We start from the raw sequence: 23,185 nt of genomic DNA, 5'->3' as shown, positions 1-23,185 counted from the left end.
TCTCACTGCAGAGACAAATACAAAATTGCTTGGATTGACAAAGCCGCATCTGAATGCTGGTGGAATAGGAAATGTGAGCACGTCTGTCTGCTAAAGCTCGACTACAATTTGGAAATTCAAAGAGCAGATGGAAAGTTATAAAATAGAAGTTTCTCCACAACAATGTCAGAGTTAGTCAGACAAAAAAAAATAAATAAATCACATTTTTTGGTTATTGCTGCTGAAATGGGATTTAATAAGTCATTGAGTCATGAGGTTCTTTCTCTATTACACACTATTTCTACCTTATTGTGTCCTGATAGAGGAAAATCCCAGATTTAAAAGTCTTTGTCCTGTTTTTCCCCTCTGACAGTTTGTCAGTTTGCTACTAAGAACTAATTTTATTATTGGAAAAAAAATCATCTTTCTTTACAAATACTGAACTTTTGTCCGTGGCTGCTAAAGACTAAAAATTTAGTATTTAATGAAGATTGTGACCGCAGTCACTGCATCACTCTTTTGTACAGACATTTAAAGATCAAAACGCAACTCATCATTGCATAACGTTCAGATTCAGAAACAGAAAAAAAGTTCCCAAAAGAACTAAAAGAAGTAAAGAACTCTGTGATTGCTAAGACTTTGCATGGCCATTTGAAATGTGTATCATAAGACACAATGAAAGGAAAAACTTAACAGTTTTGTGAAAAAAAAAAAAAAAAAAAGCTGACACAAATAAAACTGTCGTCCCAAATTCTAACAGCAAATCGATGCATGCACGGACTTCTGGGTATTTGTTGATCAAAGTCTCAAAGTTCATCTTCTTACCCCCAAAAAAGTTTGGTAAATGTTTTCTCTGTCTTCACTGTTGGCAGTGGAAAAGGAACAACAAGCAGCTGACTCTTGTACCAGAGACAAACGCAGTAAGTACAACATCTGAAATAACTTCTTTTTTGTCTTGATAAGCAATAATTACATTTGAAAGTCCATGTGTGATTAGTTCTCAAATATCCTTTTAAAAAATTTATGTTAAATGGGTCATTTAAAATATAGTGTACTATATTACTTTTTACATTTGTATCATGTTCGAAATAAATAAATTACAAAAAAAAAATGTTAATGTTTAATATACTAACAGCAACACTGATTAGGTAGATCAATAACAAAAAAAAAGAACATTAAATGACCAACTGAATGTAACATAATTAAGAAAATAAATCCAGAGTAATAGTTATTCTTCAGATCAGAGGTATGAAGTTATGAAGTTTTTGATAAGATTATCTTTTCCCACTAAAGACTGCAGGGACTTTGTGTCTAAATCATGCTTTGATCACTCAGTGATCACCAATATGTGACCTAATTCAGACTGCAGCATCAAGCCGGACAGACTGAACTTTGATTTCTGCAGTAAGAATGACATTTTTTTTTTTTTTTTTTTTTTTGGAATGCTTTGTGGACTAAATCTAGTCTCTGCAGTGTTGCTCTAGAATATTTCATTAAATCAAATGAAATTCTTTTAATGTAAAGAATACAATAGTTAAGTAACTTTTATTGATACAAAGCATATTTATTTTTTGTGCATGCACATTTGAAAAATAGAGAACACTAAGCATAATTTTAAAGCATAATTTTAGAAAAGCAACAAATAAAATTGGAACATTTCAGTAACTTTTAATGTCCTCACAAAGAAAAAAAAATACATATCTCATTTAACTCAAATACTGTTTTACCAAAAATTGATATCTAAAATAAAGTACAAGAAGTACCATTTATCAGTTTTTGTAAGCATGCTTCGATCTACATTCTCAAACCTTTTGCCTTTGTCCCTCCACACAGGAGTGTGCAGTGGACTTTGAGCGTTCAAAGCACTGTCTGTGCTTTGCGGCCCTCTGACAGAGTCCAGGTGTTGGTATAAAACATCCGAGCTGAGACGGAGACATCAGTCTCGACTGAGAACTCACCAACCTGGGAGGAGAGAGCTGCAACGAGCCCGCCATGGGGGTCTCTAAGCTCTGCCTTTTGCTGCTCCTCAGTGTATCAGCCTTGGCTCGTGAGTACCTTGCAACACATCTAACATCACAGGTCTATGTTTAAATGCGCTCATATTTAAACAGTAAAGCACTTTAACTTGAATTGCAACTATTTAATGAGTTTTTAAATGTTAGCCCAGTGTTACTATAAACTTATGTTCAAAACATTTTTTTGCAGATCGCAAGTCTTTCAGTCAAGTCTAAAGTCAAGTTCAAAGTCAAATCTTTGATTTCTAAGTCTTAAGTGACTAAATGTAATTTAAATATATAATTTACATACACTAATACTTTCAAAATATAAATAATTTTGAAAGCATGCTGCCTATTTATTTTCTAGAATAGGTGACATGTGCAACTGACCAAAAACAATAAGTGTGATTGCATTTCATAGTAAATATGAATATTTATTTATTTGGAGCCTTTAACTAAAAGTACATTTTCTGTAATATTGTTTTAATCTAAAGTGATGTTTCCTTAATCTAAAATAAATAAAAATAACAACAAATAGTTTCTTTTTACAATTTTACAAATGGTAATTTTAAAACCATTTTACTTTTTCTTCTTTCTTTTCTTTTTTTTTTTTTACCATTTTTTAAAAACTAAAATTTTTATTGAGTCAATCTTTTGTACACGGTTTAATTTTTTTATGAAGTCGACCATAGATAGCTTTGCTGCTTGTGTTGCACAAACTGATCCTTGAACTTAGACTTTTCATCTCCAAAATATCTCTGCTCCTTTACTCACTTGCTGACCAACTCAGTTTTATTATTTAATCTCAATTAACCTTCACTACAGCCAAAATTCAGCACCTTTCGCCAAACATTGACCTAGTGTCTCGTGTCAATGTTTTCCTTTTTTGTATTGGTCTGAGGAAGAACCCTTATGAATGCCTAAATTAAAACTCCCTGAAAAATGTGTATCCATGCCTAAGATGAAAATAACTTGATATCTGATGACAGATTTTGATATACAGTAAAGCTGGATATTAGTTATATTAAATGGTTTACAGTATTTGTGATATAGTCTAATTATTTATAAAAGAAATTCTGCTTAAGGCCACAAAAATACCAAATCAATTTGAGGTTTAAACTGTTCAACAACTGAAGGCGTCACTTTGGACCAGAGGAACTGTGATGACGTCTTTCTGTATTTGCTGACTTTTTGAACACAGACAACCAGTAAATTAATAAAGACTTAAGCATAATCATTTATAACTGGACTAGTACAAGTCAAGTATACATCATTATTTTGTTACCCTTCGGGGAAATATTACCAAAAAAATAAATAAAAAAATGCTAACTAATCTGATTTTCCATTAACAGTTGCCCAAGACGAAATATTTTCAACCTGTTTGCGTAAGTCGCTTCTGGCATTTTGTTCCTTTAGAATGTTCAAACATGCATGATACAGGATCAAGATGCTTCACATCTTTATTTGATCTCCTCTAGTGGCCCAAAGGTACAAGCCCCTGCACAAATATGAATACCAATATGAAGCTGAATCTTTGAATGCCATCAGTGGAGCCTCAGAGCTCAAGAATGGACCCAAGGCCTCCTGCAAGGTAGCATTGTTTTATAATCATCAGATTTCTTTTTATTTCTTCTTTCCTGTTCATTTTGTATAAGACAGAATAAAAAGCTTTTGATTTTTTTACACAGGTTGAGATCGAAGTTCCACAGATGTGCAGTTTCATCTTACGCACCACAGGCTGCAGTCTGAGCGAGGTGGTGGACACGGACGCAAATGGCAACCCCGTGTTCCTTCCAGCCGCCAGCTCTGACGGCTTTGCCGCCGAAATGGAACGGTAAGATAATGGATGTTAAAAGGAAGAAATGAAAAACTTCTGAAGAAGAATTGATTAATAAATAAATAAATAAATAAAAACATTACACATTTTCTTTCAGGCATCCTCTGAAGTTTGTTGTTGAGGGCGAGTATGACGTGAAGCTCTTCCCTGCGGATGGCGAAACAACAAATATTCTGAACTTCAAGAGAGGCATCGTCTCCGCCCTGGCTGTGCCTCTGCTGGAGGAAGAGAAGAACCACAACATGGTAGTGGGATTTATTATGAAAAATGCTAAATGGCTGAACTTAATGGCACCACTGGAAAAATGTGAAAAAAGCCTTAAAATAAAATAAATAAATAAATAAATAAAAATGCACTTTTTTTTTTTTTTTTCCAGGAAATCCTCTGTGCCAACATTGCTGGCTCCCCTGCAGCAACTTCCTTTTAGAGATTTTTTTTTTTTACTATTTCCTTCAGATTCATAACTTTACAGAACTGGACGTTGCTGCAGCTGTGATCTTGTTAATATAACTATTTATTAAAGTTCACGTTTTTACTTATTTTAAAGGCTTTTCACAAAGCTTTACCGAATCTGCCATTAAGCACGGGGAGCTCTTTAAATGAATGTTTCCAATTTCCATCATGCATTTATCTTCTCTAATTCTCCATCTTTATGTTAGCCCACCATCCATGGCAAGTGCACGACTTCCTACACGAGCAACGCCAGAGAGGACATTGACACTGACATCAGCCTGCACAGGGACCTGTCCACATGTGACAAGTTTGTGCCCATAAAAGATCACAGCAGCCCTCTGGCCCTCCTTACTGGCATGGTAAGACTCCCTAAAGTCACTGCAAGGAGATCACAGGAAATACTTTTGCACAAATAATCTGTGAAAAAATAAAACATTTTATTCTGGACAGATTTAATCTTATTCGTGTTTTTTATGTTGAATCTGTGCTAAATATGAAATTTAGCAATGCAATTTATAAATCTTTGATAGGAGATGACACAAACATTTCGCCTGTGTCTTTTTAATACGTTACTAACTTCACATTGTCCTAATTTGTAGCACTATCCGTTGGCTCAGCTGGTCAGAAGCTCCCAAACATGCAACTACAAATTTGATAATGAGAAAAAACACATGACCTCCGGCTCCTGCACCGAAGAACACCTCGTTATACCTTTCTCCCACAAGTAAATCAAATCCTTCAGGAGTGTCATCACTTATTGAACAAAGATTCATGATTAGATTTCTGTTCATTTATATTTATATGTTTTTTTTTTTTTTTTACAGGGGAAAATATGGATTTACCAATGTTGGAAAGCAGGAGTTGACTCTGGTCCAGGTTTCTTCTCACAATGACAACGTGTTTGAACGGGGTAAGTCCTTTGTTAAAGGTCGCTTTTCAGAAATCATTAAAAATTTCCAGTCAGAATGTTGTAATTTAGTGACCATGGTAATTTAATTATTATCATATATAAATAGTAAATAGAAATCATACAGGTAAACGGTAAGAATGGTGTCAAAAATCTACAGAAAATGAAGTTATGTTAGCATATTTGTGATTACTTATATGCATAAACTACCAGCATAAATAAATAAACAAAGGATAAACGCTTGGTCTATTGAAGGGTAGGGTGGGGGTACGCTAGAATGAATTGACCATTTGAATCTATGAAATAGTAGCATGATGTGACTGGCAGCCATTTGTTAGCTGTTTGTTTCAATTTCACAAAAAACAAATACAACATCCAACCAGGAGAGACTCTACATACTAGTTTTTAAATGTTTTGTAAAGATGTTTTAGGGGTATGTTTTTGAACTAGCACTTCGTCCAACCAAAATGTGACTTAAAAAAATCTGTTGTTCAGTTGAAGTAAACTGTGGTGCTTTTTATGAAAATCATGCAGTTGGCAGGAAAGGTTGTGAAAATGCCTTCATGCACATTTACTTAAAAAAGACATTACTATGAGTAAATACAAAATGGAGCTTTTCTATGATGAATGAAGTGTCATTAAACACATTATTTGAAATACTGAGTTCAGTCTTACTTGGTTTTCACTACTACTGGACTTATAGATCAAGAAAGTCAGTCTGACAATATGAAGGTCGAAAAGTCTCAAAAGACAGAACATCATATTTTGATATAAAGGAAACAAGTCAGTAACATCGATCAGTCTGGAAAAGGTTCCAGATCCTTTGGACTCCAGAGAACTGCAGTGAGTTTCATTATCCACAAATGGAAATAATGTTGTAACAGTGACTTTGCCAGTGGAGGCTGGTCCACTAAAATTACTCCAAAAGTGCTTTGAGGATTCATTCAGCATGTCAACCAAGAAGCCTGAACAACATCTATAAAACATATTAGATTTATACAACAAGACAGAAAATAGAACAATGAGTGGAATGATTACTAAGTAAAAGAAAAAAAAACACAAAAAAACAAAAAAGAAAGACAAACGTGTGGAAATTTAACTTTGACATATAGAGTCAATGTCAAATTTATTTTTATAGCACTTTAAAAACAGGTTTAAAACTGCGCCAAAGTGCTGTACAAAAGTGATAAAAGTCAAGTGGGTTTGACATGAAAGCATTATTTTGTATTCACTCTGGCTATATTTTGGTCTTGTTGATATTATTCTGATGATATGAATGTCCTTAAGTGTGAAAGACTCTGAACGTTAAGAAGAAAATATATTTTTATTTCATGTAACATTTTGAATAATACTTAATGTAGAAAGTTTTGAGGATGTTATTAAACATTTCAAACGATCTTTATGGAAACTGCATTGCGGTTTGCAGATTGTAAGAATTAATACAGATGTCTACTTGTTTTATATTAAGACAACAACGTCAAGGATCTCAACATGGAGATTGTCGAGGACAAGAGCAGCATCCAGGATAAAGACGCGGCTGTGAATCTCATGAGACAACTGGTCAATTTGCCCGAGACCGAAGGAGAGAGGAGGGCACACCTCTTCCACACCCTCATCTCCACAGTCCGTGGAATGAAGACTGAAACCCTGAAGGCTGCCCTTCCCGAGGCCGTCGCCTTGTCCCGCTTCCTGACCTACCAGGTTCTGGCCCAGTGTGGAACCCCCGAGTGCAGCAGTGCAATCATGCATATCCTCAGGACTTTCGACACCTCGGACCTCGAGGTCGACGCTGCTGTTTTCGCGTTGGGACTCATGTCCAATCCATCTGCGCTCCTGATCAATGATTTGCTCGAGATGGCCAAATACAAACCTAGTAAGCCCATCATGTATGCTCTGAGCAATGTTGTCAAACGGTAGGTGATCATTTCTTTGTTTTGTGTAAAATTAATCAGAAATAATGCCATTCTACCATGTGTACGATTTTGCTCTTCTGCATTTATCATTGTGTCTTTTCTACAGATTTTACAAAGTTGAGAAAAAAACTATTCCAGAGATCCACTCTGTTGCCGAGTTCATGGCTTCCCAGCTGGGCGACTGTACTGGGGCGAAGGACCACACATTCATGACACTCAGGGCAAGGATCACAGCTGCTACCTCAAAATACAAACAAAAAGTCCAGAATGTACTGAATGTGTAATGAAAGTAACATGTGGCAGGGGGTATATTTTTATATAAAATCTATTAATTTGAAGTCTACACAAACCATTATCTTTGCAACAATAACGCTAAAAGATGCATCTTACGCAATACCTTGGCTATTAGAAAATTTTTCATAAACCATCAGTTATATTATTAGGACAAAACCGTTAATTAGCACTGACTGGTAGCAGGATTGCTTTCCAAACGCTGACAAATTTTAGGTGTTTTTGGCTTTTTGCATCTTCTCTCCATGCACTCAATACATCCTTCATGTGTCATTGTACTTACACATACATTTATATTGGTATTGGTGCAGATTTTCTATGTGTGGATTACTTCTGTAGTTACTGACAAACAGTATGAATTTACATTAGTAAGAGTCATTCGAAATATATTTATTGAGAAAAATGCTGAGGTATTCTGAGGAAAATGAATATTCTGAGGGTTTACTAATTTCCTAAGTTTAAATCTGCATTGCATACATTTTGGGCATAAAAGTCTGAGCTGTCAAACTTTTCAGCGCTTCTTCATCTGAACGTGTTTTTAAGAATCTCCAAAGTGAAGTAATCCCAACTGAAAATCGGCTTGAATTTGTTTTCAGGTGATTGGAAATATGGCTCCAGCTGTGATTCCTGTTAGTCCTGCACTACGGACTGCTGTGATCCAGTGTGTGAAGGAGCCTGCAGCCTCCCAAATAGTGCAGCAGGCTGCTATTCAAGTATACAGGCAGATTCCAGTCCCAGATGAGGCAAGCAAAACAACTCTAGCCAGTATTTTTATTTTGTTTGTCACTATTTCTTTACTAATCTTACTTTTTCACTGACGTCTGTCGATTGCAGACAAGGGACGTGTTTATGCAGGTGCTTTTGGACAACAGCAACCCTGTCCAAGAACGCATTGCTGCATATCTTATAATTATGAAGGGCCCACAGCCGAGTGAGCTCACGCAGCTGATCAACGCTTTGTCCAGTGAGGCTAACCAACAATTCAGGAGCTTTGTAATCTCCCACATCACCAACATTCAGTCCTCGACTGAACCAGAAACCGAAGAGTAAGATCGAGCAATGCCACAGAATAAAATGCCGACACATTTATTGTTATTCTTTTAGTAGAGTGTGTTGTCTTCCTACAGCCTGAGGCGGAAGATCCAGGATGCCCTGCAAGGCAATGAAATCGGACCCACAATGGACCCAATCAAGTTTTCACGCAACTATAAGATTGGATCAGTGCAGGGCAACATGATTTTTGAGGGTGTCAGCTACTTGCCGAAGGAAGTTATGCTTGAAATGACTCTGAGGGCTTTCGGCTTTGAGATTGACATGATGGAGGTAAACACTTTAAACTATTTGACATCTTTTGTGCCCTAAGGACTTTTGCTAATCTAAAACAGTTTCTTTGGAATAAAAAAATCTCATTCTTTGCAGATTGGTATGACAGGTGAAGGATTTGAACCAACAATCGAGGCCCTGTTTGGAGAGAACGGTTTTTTCCCCGATACTGCCCTGAAGACAATGTACTTTGTCTCTGAAAACATGCCACAAGCAGTCAACAAGATCCTGGAGAATGCCATACCTGCATTGAAGAGGAACAGGATGAAGAGGGAGGTACTTCAAGCAGCATTCAATACTCACATATATTCATCTCATGTTTTTTGGGGAGGTCAGGTGGTTGGAGAGCAGGCAATTTTAGGACATTTTGCACATTTTCATGTAGACCTCCAACAACCTGGTGAACGAGGTCAGACAAAACCTCGGGAAGCTGGTCAATGATCTGAAGACTGCACAGTCTCCGGAAGCAATGGTTTATCTGAAACTCTTGGGAAATGAGCTGGGATATCTCAGGACTAACGACATCGAGGAGATGACCTACTCTGCCGGCATGCTGATTGACAAGATGCTCAAGATGTTCCCACATGAAGTGAGTTCAAAAAAAGCAGAACCTAGCAGTTCTTGTTGAAAGTTAAGTTTTTGTTTAAAAAATCCATAATTTATTTGCTTAACGTGCTTTGTGGACTTTTTTGGCACAGATACTAAGATCCCTGATGACTAGCCCTGACAACACAATCTTTGCCCACTACATCTTCATGGACAATGAATTCTTCCTTCCAACTGTTACTGGAGTACCTCTACGGATTGCACTGTCTGGTACTTTCACCCCAGGCTTCAAAGGCGGACTTCAGATTGCTCGCGACATGGTGATTATCTATGGCTACGGTAACAGGATGCTTATAACTTTTTCACAGCATCAACTCGAGTCTTGCTGCATCGATCTTTCTACTGTGTTTACCTACAGAGCACAGCGACTTTCATGCCATTTGGTGGCATTGAGTTTGTCACTCAGGTTGGATCCCACATCCCTGAATATGTCAATTCTGGACTAGAGATGCACACTAACATCTTCCACGAGAGTGGGATGAGAGCCAAGGTCTCAGTGGGACGTGACCACGTTAAGCTGACTATCCCAGCCCCAACAAACCCCGCCAAGCTAATCCAAATAACGTAAGCTATACAAAAAAATAACAAATAAAAATGCTCAAACATTTTTTTTTTAAGTTTTAAGTTCAAGTTTTAAGCTTTCAGGCATACTTAAATTCTTGCTACTTTTGCAATTTAGAAACTCCTTTGTGGCAGTAATCGGATCAGACGTGAAAATGTTACCTCCGGTGGTGAAAGACAAAGTTGAATTAAATAAGTGCACACCTGCCTTCATTGGCATGAAATACTGCTCTGCTCTGCAGTATGCTGATGCATTCTCTCATGAGACTGCACCCTACTTCCCCCTGACCGGTGACAGCAAGTAAGTTTGAAATTCCTTTCCTACAGTAATGTCAAAAATAGCATGTGATTAGCTAACAGGTTCTGTCAACTGAACAACACAGATTTGTTGTGGAGCTCCATCCCACGGGAGAAGTTACGGAGTACACAGCCACTGTTAGATACGAGCTCCTCAAGGAGGGAGACGAGGGCCGGCAGAAGGTTGACGTTTTGAAGTTTATCTTGAGAGCTGAAGGTAGGGATCAGTATAAATGTTGCTTTAATTGGATAAATCAAGAAGGACTAAGGCGCCATTGCATGATCAACAACAGGAGCAGCGCCAACTGAAGCCCAACTGGAGATGAAATACAACAGAGAAACAAATATCATCACAGCAGACGTTCAGATCCCTGACTTTGATGTGGAGGCTGGAATCAGGCTCGGCGTCGTTGATGGGAACGCTCAAGTCAAAGGAACTCATTCCATCTTTCTTGATCTCATCAACAAGAACGTTCCTCAGGTTTCCCTGATTGCACGTGCTAAGTAAGAAATGCAACATGAATACATAAAATAACAATAACGGGGCCCTAGATTGACTGGCTGATAACATTTTTCAGTTTGAAGGAAAAAAAGGAAGGCATGCTGCAAGTCCAGCTCCTGGTGCCCTCTATCAGCGCTGAATCCACCGTCACTGCTAGTTTGAAACATGATGATCCACTGGAACTGGAGCTTGAGAATGAAATTAAGGTCATGGATGTTTCCTCTGAGCAGAAAATTAAATTGAAATACGGTAATCCCATTTCACTGTCATCTCTTTTTCTTATGTGTAAGAAAGTTTGACTGCAACTAATTCTACTTTGGTGGTTGTCCAATTGGAAATAAATTGCCAGCAACTACTAATTTGTGACAGAATGCACCAAACATTTGATTAATTGAACTAGTCACCAAAATCTCGTTGAACGTACCTCCCTTTTCCAAACTCCTTTTAAAACTGAATCATTAATAAATTACAGATCCTTTTAAGGACATAATGCAGGTATTGAATTACGTTTTCAGATGGCAGCAAGATTGAGCTGGAGTTCAAGTCTGATGTGGATACAAAAACCACCTCCTTGCCTACCGGTGACATCATCCAGCAGTATGGCAACGAGATTCTTGACATGCAAGTGGCACAGACCGACATGAAAGTTCGTCATATCTTCAGAAAGTTTGTGGAGGTATGCATCCTTAATCAGAATTTATTTGTCAGAGATGTGAACGAAGCCAAAACAACAACAATAAAAACATGCCTCTGATTTCTTTAGGCGGCAAACAACTACATGGAAAAGTATGGTGCTGAAATGCTCCCTTACATGCAAAACTTCAGATTGCCCGACATACCAGATATTTCTTTGCCAGAGAAACTCTTCCTGAATACGTAAGATTAGTAAATCAAAGCTAATTTTAATAGTACATGTTTATATAATCAAAAACATTTATATATGGGACTTGCTTCGTTTTTTTTTTAACAGTGACGCAAAGGCTATCTTCTACTTCAACGATGATCGCTTCACATTTGTAATCCCGCTGCCTCTAGGAGGAAAGACACCAGGAGACCTAAATTTCCCACCAGCTCTAACCATTCCTAGGCTGTCTATACCCCAGTTTGGATTGGAAATTCCTGCCAGAAAAATCCCGATACCCGACTTTGCTGTTCCAGACAGCTTCGCTGTGTCTGTTCCTGTCTTTAGCAAAGTTGAACTTTCAACTTTGATAAACAGCAATCTCTATGATGTGGAGGCAACACTTGCAGCTGGAAAGGACGTTGTAGAACCACCTAGTTATTCTGCAAGGTTTGATGCAAAAGGAACTTCCCCGATTGACATCCTCTCTGTAGCAGTTGAAGGTATGTTAATAATCATTTCCGTCATCCTTCATTCAGTGAAGAGATACTTTGGTCTCTTTTGTCAAAATATTTGACAAAAGTTAAGTTAGTTTTTTACTACAACTATTGCTACAGTTATGAAATCATTTGGCCACTTTGCATAAGATTATTTGTTCCCCTCGGTGTCACCAATATGTCAGTATTTAAGCTGCCAATAACTAAACAGCCTCAGTTTAGAATAACTAAAAGAGGTTTCCCAGAAAACTATTTTTAAAGGTTTTGAAGTGGCTTGCCTTGAGATATTTGTAGAAGTAAAATGTAAGTTTTTTTTAATATAAACATGCTTAAGGTTATGAGCTGGTTCTGATCAGGTTACTTGGCCTGGCCAGTTGCTGACATCTTTTTGGGAAAGCAGAGACACTATGCTATACATTTCATGGGAACATTTTTAGAAATTTAATTTGCTTGGTTGTACATAATTATTAGGGCATTATAATTAGTAGGTCATCTTGCTATTCTTCACATATGTTTTTTTTTTTCCTATTTTCTTTTATGTTTAGGTTCTGGGATGGTGTCTATAACCGAATCCATCAAGGCTCATTTGAGAAGCTCTTTTACCCATAAATTATTCGAAGCTAGTTTCAGTACTGAAGAAGATGGAGTTATCGCAGACAAATTCACTTTGAAATCAAACACCAAAATCAAAGCCACAAGTCAATTTGGCATTAATGCAAAACTACAGCACACTAGCATGACTGAAATCAGCACTCAAGAAGTTCAAATCAACAACAACTTTGAGGGATCGTTCAAGGCTGGACCAATTTATGGCACAACCACTTCAGTCCAGGCAATTTCTGTGTTCCCATTCAGGTCAGAGGCCAAGATTGATTCTGAAATCCAACTTGATTCAACCATTTTTAAAGCTGAGAACCAAATTTCAGGGTCCCTTAGCAATGGTGAATTTTTGGCTAAATCAAACACCAAAGCCCAGGAGGACGTCTTCACACATGTCACAGAAATTTCTTTCAAAGAGAGTCGGCTGACGATGAAATGTGACGCAAGCGCACATGCTCTTGGTCTCAAGATTAGCAACCAGGCTGAAGGCTCTGCTGGTGCTGGTAGAGCCACTATAAGAATAGAGACGAATGGAGACTACTCTGATAATCGCGTTTACTCCATACTTATGTCCACCTTCGATGACAATGGTCTGATAGTAAGCTGCAATGCCAACATAAAGCTTTTTGAGAATGAAGTTACACATGAGGCCAGACTGAAAATGAACAAAGATGGTTTAAGCACAAGTGGAACAACTACTCTCCAAAGCCCACTCTCTTTAGAAAACACCTTCAATGCTGGAATCGATGCTTCAAGAGGAACTCTGTCCATTACCAACAAAGCTGCAATTCATGATATCAAAGTGGATAATTCTAACACGCTGACCATCACTCTTTCTAGTCTGGACTTCAACTCAAAGGTGGAAGCTGGTGCAAGTGAATATGCCTCTTATAATCACGATATCATCTTTGGCCTGAAGCCTCACACTGCCTCTGCAAAAATTAACAACCACCTGAAACTTTTGGATGCCAGTTTTGATAATGATGCACAGTTACTGGCAGAACTTTACAAGATTGACTTGACTGGAAAACTGACAGCCCTATATGGAATAGACGAAATAAAGCACACATACCAGATTAATTATGCAGATCTAAGTGCAAATGCAAAATACAGCACCACTGGAAAGGTATTTGGCACTCACATGAGCCACAATGCTGAGCTTGAAATTGTTGGCCTTGCCGCACGGTTTAGTAACGATGTCCGCTTCAACTCACAGCCTATTCGCTTTGACCACACCATGCGCTGCAATTTTGTTCCTTTTGATTTCAACCTTGATGCCATGTTCAATGGAGACGGAGATATTACCTTCTATAGACAGCACAGTGGCCAACTTTATAGCAAGTCCTCTCTGAGAGCACAACCCCTTGCTTTTGTCAGCTCCCATGAATGCAGAGCATCGGTGACCCAGAAGATAGATAACCGCCTTTCCTTTGAGACCACATATCATAACAACATATATGCTGTTCTAACACCCCAGGAGCAAAAGACAAGTTTTAAAGTTAAATCTAAAATGAATCAGCATGAATTTAGTGAAGGCATAGAGATTTATAATACTCAGGAGAGGGTTGGAATTGAGGTTCAAGGCACAATCCTTACAAACATCATGAACACAGACTCCACAGAGAACCAAGATTTCACCATCTCTGGCTTCCTCAAATATGACAAGAACACACAAAGTCATATTATTCATGTCCCCCTGATTGAAAGTCTGCCTGTCTTCATGGAGAGCATCAAGGAATTAATTGTGGTTGTAGCAGAATCTCTGCAAAATTTCCTCAACAAAAGTGAGGTGAGGGCAAGACTTGAGGCTCTTCCCCAGGAAGTAAGTGAACTTCTTGCTCAAATTAACTTAGAAGACAAAGTGAATCGACTGAAACAGCTTTTCAGTGATTTTAGCCAAAATTTTTCCATCACCAGAGAGAACATGGATGCAGCTTTGACAAGTCTCAGGAAAGCCATTGAGACAGTTTTCATCAATCTCTCATCTTACATCCAAACCTTCGCGGACCTAATGTATCAAAACTTCAGTCAGGAGATAGAAAATGTTCTGGAAGACTTGAATGTGCTCAAAGCTAAAGTTGTTAATGGGATTGAAACAATAAGTGAACTGATACAACAAATTGACCTAGAAACACTTAAAGGCAGCAGTATTGAATTCCTGTCTGATATAGAAGCCCGATTTCAGATCAAAGCTATAGTACAGGCCATCATGACTAAAGTTAAAGATAGACTTGACTGGTTTGACTTCTCACACCTAATGCTGTCATCCACAGACATGAAAGAGGTAATTGATTTCTTTGTTTATCTTATTCCAGTACACATACTGAATAATACAATGGAAGAGATTAAGAGTAAGATTTATAACTTTGACCTTGCTGGCAAAATTAATGTAATTTTTCTTAAGATGAAAGAGTTAGTTGTATATCTTCAAGTTGACCAAAAGGCTCAGGCTGTCTTGGAAAAAGCACAAGACATTATTAAACAACTAAGAATTCAGGAAACCATCCAGGCTGCTGTAAAAATTGTGAAGGATTCAGAAATCTCCAACAGATTTATAGAAATCTTTCAAGCCACTATTAACTACTTAAAAACAACTGAGGTTAGAGATATAATTGAACAGTTCAATATGTATATTGAAACCATGCTCCAAAAGTTAAAGTCCATTAACTACAATGACATTGTGGACAACACTAATCAAATTATTGAAGAGTATAGAAATTACTCAAATGAGATAATCAGGACTCTCAAAATTTCAGAGAAACTTGAGGCGGCACGCGAATTTGCCAATGTAGTGCTATCATCTATTCGAGACTTTATAGAGCATCTGAGAGAAATAAAAGTTGAAAAAATAGTTAAGTCTGCAACAGACATCTATGAACATGTCATCAAGACATTTGCTGAATACATAAAAGAGGAAATCAGAAATCCTGACATCAGAGAAGAACTTAACGAGTTTTTGAATGGGATCAATTTCTTATTCGGAATCGGAATAGATATTATTGTACACAACATCATTGATGTTATTAGTAAAATAAATGAGGTGTTGCCTGATATGAAAATTGTTCGTGAGATTTCGCAGATCATTAAAAGTCTTTTGAATGAAGTGAGACGAGCTGAAATCAATGTGCCATCCTTCACCTTCCCTCTCACAGATCTTGTTGTGCCTTCCACAAAACTACAGCTCGGTTATAAGTTTGAGATACCAGCAGAAATTAACGTGCCCGAGTTTACCATCTTGGGCATGTACACTGTGAAAGCTTTTACTCTTTCATTTGAAGACATCAATCAGAAGATCATTGAACTCATTGATTTCATTGTAAGCATTGAAATCAAAATGCCTGATCCAGATGCTTTCTTTGGAGATCTGACTTTGAATTACCTCCCAACGCTTCCTGAGATCACCTTGCCAGAAATCCCTCTTTTAGAATTCACATTTCCCAGCATTCCGCAAGTAGATACAGAAAAGTTTGCCAAAGCTATGGAGATTCCAGAAATAAAGCTGCCAACAATTCCAAATGGGATTATGCTTCCATGCTTTGGTAAACTTTACGGTGAGATTAGATTCCAATCTCCCATGTACACTATAAAGACATCTGCCGAGTTCCAGAACTCCACTGTGAACAACATGTCACCTTTATTCATTGGCTCCTTTAGTTCTCAGGGCAGATCTCCCACTTCGGACATCCTTAATTATAAGCTTGACAGCAACGCTCGCATCGCAATCCCAAAGATGAAACGTGTTGTCCTTGCAGAAACTATAACATTCAGACACACTTATCTAGGTGTTGAACATCAGGCATCTGTGTCTCTGTATGGTCTTTCAACTCAAGCACAAGCAAAAACCGCAGTTATGGTTGATACTGCACCCTACTCGGCCAACTTGGTTAACACAGCCTTCGTTGCAGTGGCAGGGGGAATGACCTCTAAAGTTGACACAACTTACAATCATGTAGTAAATATACCATTTGCTGATATTTCAAGTAACATTACTGCAAAGCAGAAGTCAGTTGTGCAGCAAGATGGCTTAACACTAAATTTTGAGGTAGAAAGTACAGGAGAAGGGAAAATTAACAGTCATGATTGCAATCACAAGAGCAAGTTTGAGCTTTCGCTCAAACCCAAGACTGTCCGCCTAACCTTCACCGGAAACACACAGTCTGAAATCCTAAAAATGAAACAGCTTATTACAGTTGAATCTGGCACTTTTACATTTAATGTTCAGAATGAGGGAAGGGCACTATTCATCAAGAACAGTGTCCTTGATGCATCAGGTGTTGTCAGTCTTTATGATATGAAGATTGAGATGAAAGCAAAACATGACACCGAACTGTATGGTGCAGATAGTGGAGTGGTCTCTAACACAGCCAATTTCAAAGTCTGCCCTGCTGAAGTTTTCTTTGAAATACAAAACAAAGCAAATGCCAAGGTCAACATTTTCAAATCTCTGAATGCCAAGATAGACCTGCAGAATGACTACTTGGTCAACATAAGACCTGACTTTCAAAAGGTGAATGCAGCCTTCCTGGCTCGCCTCAACCAGTACAAATTGTTCTCCAACTTCACTGCAGACAATACCAGAAATCATGCTGGTGTCTTAATTGAAGTGGATGGTCTGACTGATCTGTCCTTCCTGGAATATCCAATTAGCATTCCTGAACTTGACCTACCCTTTGTGGACTTCCATTCTCCACCTATCGATGATTTGAACTTGTTTGAGAAGACTGGACTCAAAAATATTCTGTCTTCTACTGAGCAGACTTTTAATATGGATGCCAAGATCCTTTACACGAAAAGCACCACTGCCCCAATTATCGATGTGATGGGTCTGATCCAGATACCCTCAATGGGTAGACTGAACTCAGAGTATTCTTTTAAGTCTGCGATTATAAACCTTAATGCTGAGACTTTGCTTTTTGCTGAAGATGATCTTGTGTTCCGCCTAGGAGCTACCACTACATCTGTGTTTGAAGGGCTGAACACAAAACTCAAAGGAACCACCAACCTGAGCCTCAAGAGAGGAATTAAGATAGCTAATTCTCTCTCCCTGGAAAATCTTTACATTAAAGGCACACATGACAGTACCTATAGCATGAACACTGTCTCTGTATCGACATCATCAATTATTGCCCTACCTATACTCAATCTGGAAGCAAGCCAAAATCTGGTTGCAAATCCATATTCCAAACCCAATGCCCAGTCCACTCTAAAGCTAAAGGGTGATTTCAACATTCCCAATATAAACGCTATTGGAAAGGTTGAGGCAGAGCACACTGTGAAAGTAGAAAGAGACGAAGAGTACCTTTCAGTGGAGTCATCCCTTAAGTCAAACATTGACAGCACAGCATTGGAAAACTATCTAGTTTTAGGTGTTCTGGACAATGAGGCTGTTGTGTATCTAAATACAAACACTGTCCGCTCAACTTACAAGTTTATTACTGATGCCAAGCTTAAACATGGCACCACCAAAGTCCTTGGCATAGATGTAAACCAACAGCTGGCTGCCGAAGCCTCAATGGGCCGTCTTTTTGTAGACCTTACCTATTCAAGCAACAATGGAGCAAACTTGTTAAGTTTCAAAACTGAGGGAAAACACAATGCAAAGGCCATTATTGACTTTGAGCCATCATTACTGAAATCTGATATTGAGATTGATATAAAACAGCCAAGCAGCCTGGGTGACATTGCTTACTTTGAAAAGACTGTTGTTGAACTGAACCCATCCAAGCAGAAGATTACTTCAAATGTCAAGTTTGCTAGTCCAGTGTACAACACAAACATGTTCACTGAAGTGGACTGTAGTGCCCCTACCCTCAAGGTCACGTTTAGATCCACTGCCACTTCTCCTATTGAGGTTTTGGGATATGACATGGAAGGTGAGTTGATTAAAAAAATTCTAATATACCCATTACCATCCCATAACTAACATACTACTGACTTCAGAAGTGAATATTTCTATTCCTTCTCCAAGGTTCCACCACTGTAACGTTTGAGAATGACCTCCTGAACATGGTCAGCAATCTTGTCCTGACTAAGTCTCAGCTCAACTTGGATTTCGAATATGTCGCTGTTCAAGCTTTGGGGTAATATTTTACATTTTGACACATTTTAGATTATTGATAATAACATTCAATATAAGTAATAAATATTAAACTGCTTTTCTGTCCTGTTTAAGGAGGAAACACCAAGCTGATGAAAGGTAAATATTCTCTGCAGATATACATGCTGGTATTTGAGAATTTGTTCATTTTTTTATTTTATTTTATTAAAATGCTTGTTTTCTCTGACAGTGCTGCCCAAATTAAGTTGAACCTTGGCATCACCAGTCCTACTTTCACTGATCTGAGGCTGCACTATGCTGTGGAAAGAGACCATATTAACATCTCTATTTCTACTCCGTCGTCTGGCTTCTTTGGCCTTCAACTTGACTGCAGAGACCCATCCCAAATGAGTGCTAGGTTCTATGGCCGTTCTCCTGTAAGTTTTTTACAAAACAACTTCCATTTTGAGATTTAAAAAAGCTGACTTATTTAACATCCCCTTTCTCCATGCAGATGTCCTCAGAAACTGACTTTGACATCTTGCTGATCGCATCCTCTACGACCAACACCAACATTGTGTACATTAAGGCATCTGAGGATCTGATTGCTCAACTTAAGACAGATCTCCCATCAATTATCTCTTCTGTTGAAGAATTTTCTGACAAATACCGAATCACAAGCAGCATGGAGATGCTCCAGTATTCTGCTACTAACCGTGTCAGCGAAGTCTATAATATCGCAATCAGTTATGATGATCAAATGAGCCAGATATCCATTTTCTTTAAGAACACCACTGAATGATGAGCTGACCGCTCTTCCCGAACTCCTAAAGAAGCTAACCGGCAGCCTTGCTAGTAAGATGGAGGCAACCAATCAGTTCATCCAGGCAAACATGAAAGTGTACTATGACTATTTTCTTGAGAAATTTAGCAATCCTGAAGTGGAATTGCCAAGTGGTGAGGTGATTATTGGAAGGCAGATAATTGAGGTCAAACTAAGTATCAAAAAGATGTCATAGAAAAACATCAAGAGTCTTGACATGATGCTGGAAAAGTTAGATGACACCCTGAAGGCAGTGATTGGGAAAACACAGGAGTTTGTCGATTCTATCAAGTCTGAATATTTAGATCAACTTCAATCAGGTCTACCGGGAGGTTGTTACAGGAGTTAAGAAAATAGTTGATCAGATTCCTCCTTTCAACTTGGATGAAATCAGCAAACTGTGTGAGCCCATGATGGACAGGACCATTTAACTAATACATCATCAATGCAATTTATGGTCTTATGCAGCAACCTTCAGAGGAAGTACAAGCCTGCATGAGGACAAGCAATGGCAAGCTTGGGATTGACCTTCCATTTCATTTCCAGGATTAAATAGCCCACCTAGATCGAAAACCTAAGTCTGCATGTTACAATCTCTTCACCACACATGTTTGGAAAGAGTGTGAACAACTCAACTGTATTTATAGGTGTGTTTTATAGAACACCTGTCACCTGTAATCGGTTTTTACTGTATCAATTCTGACCTTGTAGCATTTTACGGGAACTCAAAGAAAAAAATAAAAGCCAGTATTACAAACTTTAAGTGACTGGTTTACTCAATTTGTTTGTACTTGCATAAAGGCCAATAGAAAAGTTACATTTTTTAAAATAATTTAATTTAATGAATAATTTTGGGCCGAACTTGTTTGATGGAGTCTCTCCTAAAATGCTTGTCATTAATGAAATATGTTGAAGGACATTGATAGGACTTCCTTCAACAGGTGAGGTAGTAGTAGAGTTGTTAGGACTTTTAAAGCTGGTTATATCAATGTTTGCTCAGCAGTGATGTCAGAACGCATAAATTCAATATACCACACATTTTACTAACAAGTAATCTAACACTTTACTATTTTCAAACCAACAATCAAATTAAGATTGTTTATTCAACTAGTGTATTTGCATAATTTATTCATTTTGAAGAAGCAAGATTGTTCTTTATTAAAGAACTAATTTCTTCACATGAAACATAAAATACAAGTAAATTTAACTTAATTTTGTTACATAGACTATAGGTCAAAAGCATGGGGGGCCATTTTAAGTGTTTTAAGTGCTCACACACACACACTGCTACATGCTTACACACTCATAAAACTGAAATTGCACACATACACTATTAAAATATCACACACATACAGTTTTTCTCTCTCAAAAAACACTTCCTTCAGGCTAGGATTATCAGTGCAGCATACTGCGCTCATTATTAGGTTATTTCTTCTTCAAAAATAGAAAAAAACAATCTGTTTCTCAGATCTATATGAATTTTTCTTCAAAAATCTGCTCTACTGATAAATATATCTTCTGCCCTCTAGTGGAAGATTTAAGTAGAAGAAGAATAGTGAGAAGCAACGTGTTCTTAATCTATTATTTTATGTTGTCAAAAAATGTGAAAAATATTTTTAAAGAGAGTCTTAAATACATACAACAAGGTTAAAAAATGTTTGGTTACATTGCGATACTTAATAATGTCAGTCTTCGTTTAAAAGATGCAAAAATTATGAAAATCTGATCATTTTATGTTTTTGTAGATTTGAGAATTATGATAAAAATTTCACCAGAGAAAGTAACTTTTCCTTTCATGGATTTGACTATGTGATCCCTGTAGTCACATGCTGCAATCAGAAGACAATAAAATTCAAACATCAACGGAACAAAATTTGCTTAGCTTTACCTGGAAATATGAATCATTTATTTTATGTGAAGAAAATAGGGCAGCATATATTTTGTATGATTCACATAATCTCATTCAGTGTTGCTTTCCTCTATCTGTCCTTGATTCTGAACCAAAATGACTTCCTATAATGAGTATATTGGAGATAAGGCTGGAAAAACTCTGCTAAGTTCTGCAAGGCACCCATTGGCCCTTAGAGATGGAATTAGGCCAACCCCCTTTCCTCATTCATACTAGTCTCACTATGACTTGTAATGTGACACACATTCAGACACACACACACACACACGCACACACCCACACACACACACATTGCAGGGTTTCACTGTCACGACCTGCCAGGGGAACATTAAACAGTCCTGTCCTCTGTTACAGATCAGCTGCTGCCTCATCGGCGCTGTAACTCACTTAATGGAATTAAATCAATCTGTCTGTATTTCAGCCGGAGTCAGCAGCGGTTTCCCTCCTCCCTATAATGCAAATGGCCCTGACGGGAAATCATTCATCTCCGCTGAAGCAGGATATGATGCCTCAAAAGGTGTTAGTTGTGTGTGACTCACACTTGCATGTTGTATGTGATGTACATCTCAATTTAAGACCTATAGATCTAGACTTTGATCCGCGTAATGAAGTTACTCCTGCTGTCATCTGTAAGAAGGGCAATATTTTTTTTATCTTAATCAGAGTCTCGTATCCCCGGAAATCTTTGAAAAACTTAAACATATGCACTGTGAAGAAATATCTGCACTCTTACAAATTTCTTCTATCTTTACTTATGTTTTTGGTGAGCGAAATTTTGTAAAGGGGCAGTATGATGTAAAATTGACTTTTTCTTATATCGTGTTACAATGTTATTCCCTTATCAAACACATACCTGGAGTATTGCTTTGATTTTTTTCATGCATGAGAAATCCTTTAATATCCCGGCAGTTATTTGGGGATGCAAAACGCTTGCAAGCGCTGCCTTTTCAACACATCTCCTCCTCGGAGCTGCAGCCAAGTTTCCGCCTCACAGAGCTCCAGGTGGATACATATCAATAAATTTGCTTTTTTTTATGTTCCTCCTTGTTTTTAGCTCAGTTTTTTAGCTTTAGTTTTGTGTTTCTGGGGATTAACTGTAAGGGATGAAATGAAAATATTCGTAACATCTTACATGAACACATGATCAAGTGTCGTCTTCAAAAGAGCAAACCTTCAGAGGTCATGGTCAGTATTTTCTTAAATGAACCAGGCAAACTGTTTGCTTTCACTCTTTTTGTCAAGTCAGGCAGAAATTGTGAGCTGGAAGGACAAACATGAACTCCTGACCTCCACAGCGAGGACATCCAGCCTTTAGTGGGAGAGACCTCTTTGGTATGGTTTAATACTCATCCCTATGAGAAATAGCATGTTGCAAATCAATACAAAAGCTCTCCTGGATAACCAATCATTTAGGACTCAAGGAAGTTGAATCGTTGACTTAGGCTGGCTGAAATGGACGACACACTTTTTAAATGTTTACAGCCTTTTTCTACGACTTCACAGTTACGCACTACTATGCGTTGGTGCATCACAAAATAGCCATTTAAATGCAATTTTGTGACAGTAATATGTGAAGAAGTTTAAGAAGCATTGCAAATCAGGAGCATAATCTGCTAACTGTGCAGATTTGAGCAGCATAGGTGGAACTACATCAGTCAGTTCCTGAATCAATAGCCCAGTAATTTAAAGTTTAGTATCAGATTCTGATCAGTTGTGACAAAAATATGAAACAAACCTTTCCACTGGTGAAGAGACGGCTTCATTTTTTCCATCAGAGATATTGGCTTTAGCCTTAATATGGATGAGAAGGTG

General features: G+C 37.9%; 1 protein-coding gene across 1 annotated transcript; it reads left to right on the top strand.

The window, feature by feature from the left end:
* The first annotated feature begins 805 nt into the window (after positions 1 to 805).
* On the top strand, positions 806 to 20,227 carry apobb.1 (apolipoprotein Bb, tandem duplicate 1). Its single transcript, XM_007547830.2, has 30 exons — positions 806 to 899; positions 1,813 to 2,026; positions 3,329 to 3,361; positions 3,455 to 3,567; positions 3,665 to 3,810; positions 3,911 to 4,058; positions 4,473 to 4,625; positions 4,866 to 4,990; positions 5,091 to 5,176; positions 6,642 to 7,086; positions 7,193 to 7,307; positions 7,974 to 8,120; positions 8,212 to 8,423; positions 8,505 to 8,700; positions 8,797 to 8,976; positions 9,086 to 9,289; positions 9,399 to 9,566; positions 9,665 to 9,870; positions 9,986 to 10,168; positions 10,251 to 10,381; positions 10,458 to 10,668; positions 10,743 to 10,915; positions 11,182 to 11,342; positions 11,430 to 11,542; positions 11,637 to 12,010; positions 12,550 to 18,477; positions 18,573 to 18,684; positions 18,777 to 18,800; positions 18,892 to 19,078; positions 19,156 to 20,227. Exons 2-30 carry the CDS (start codon positions 1,972 to 1,974, stop codon positions 19,441 to 19,443), a joined length of 10,617 nt encoding a protein of 3,538 aa, XP_007547892.2. The 5' UTR covers positions 806 to 899; positions 1,813 to 1,971; the 3' UTR covers positions 19,444 to 20,227.
* Positions 20,228 to 23,185: the final 2,958 nt, after the last annotated feature.

This window comes from Poecilia formosa, unplaced genomic scaffold (assembly GCF_000485575.1).
Source record: "Poecilia formosa unplaced genomic scaffold, Poecilia_formosa-5.1.2 Scaffold1, whole genome shotgun sequence".
Taxonomy (NCBI): domain Eukaryota; kingdom Metazoa; phylum Chordata; class Actinopteri; order Cyprinodontiformes; family Poeciliidae; genus Poecilia; species Poecilia formosa.
This window is presented reverse-complemented; position numbering and strand designations above follow the sequence as displayed.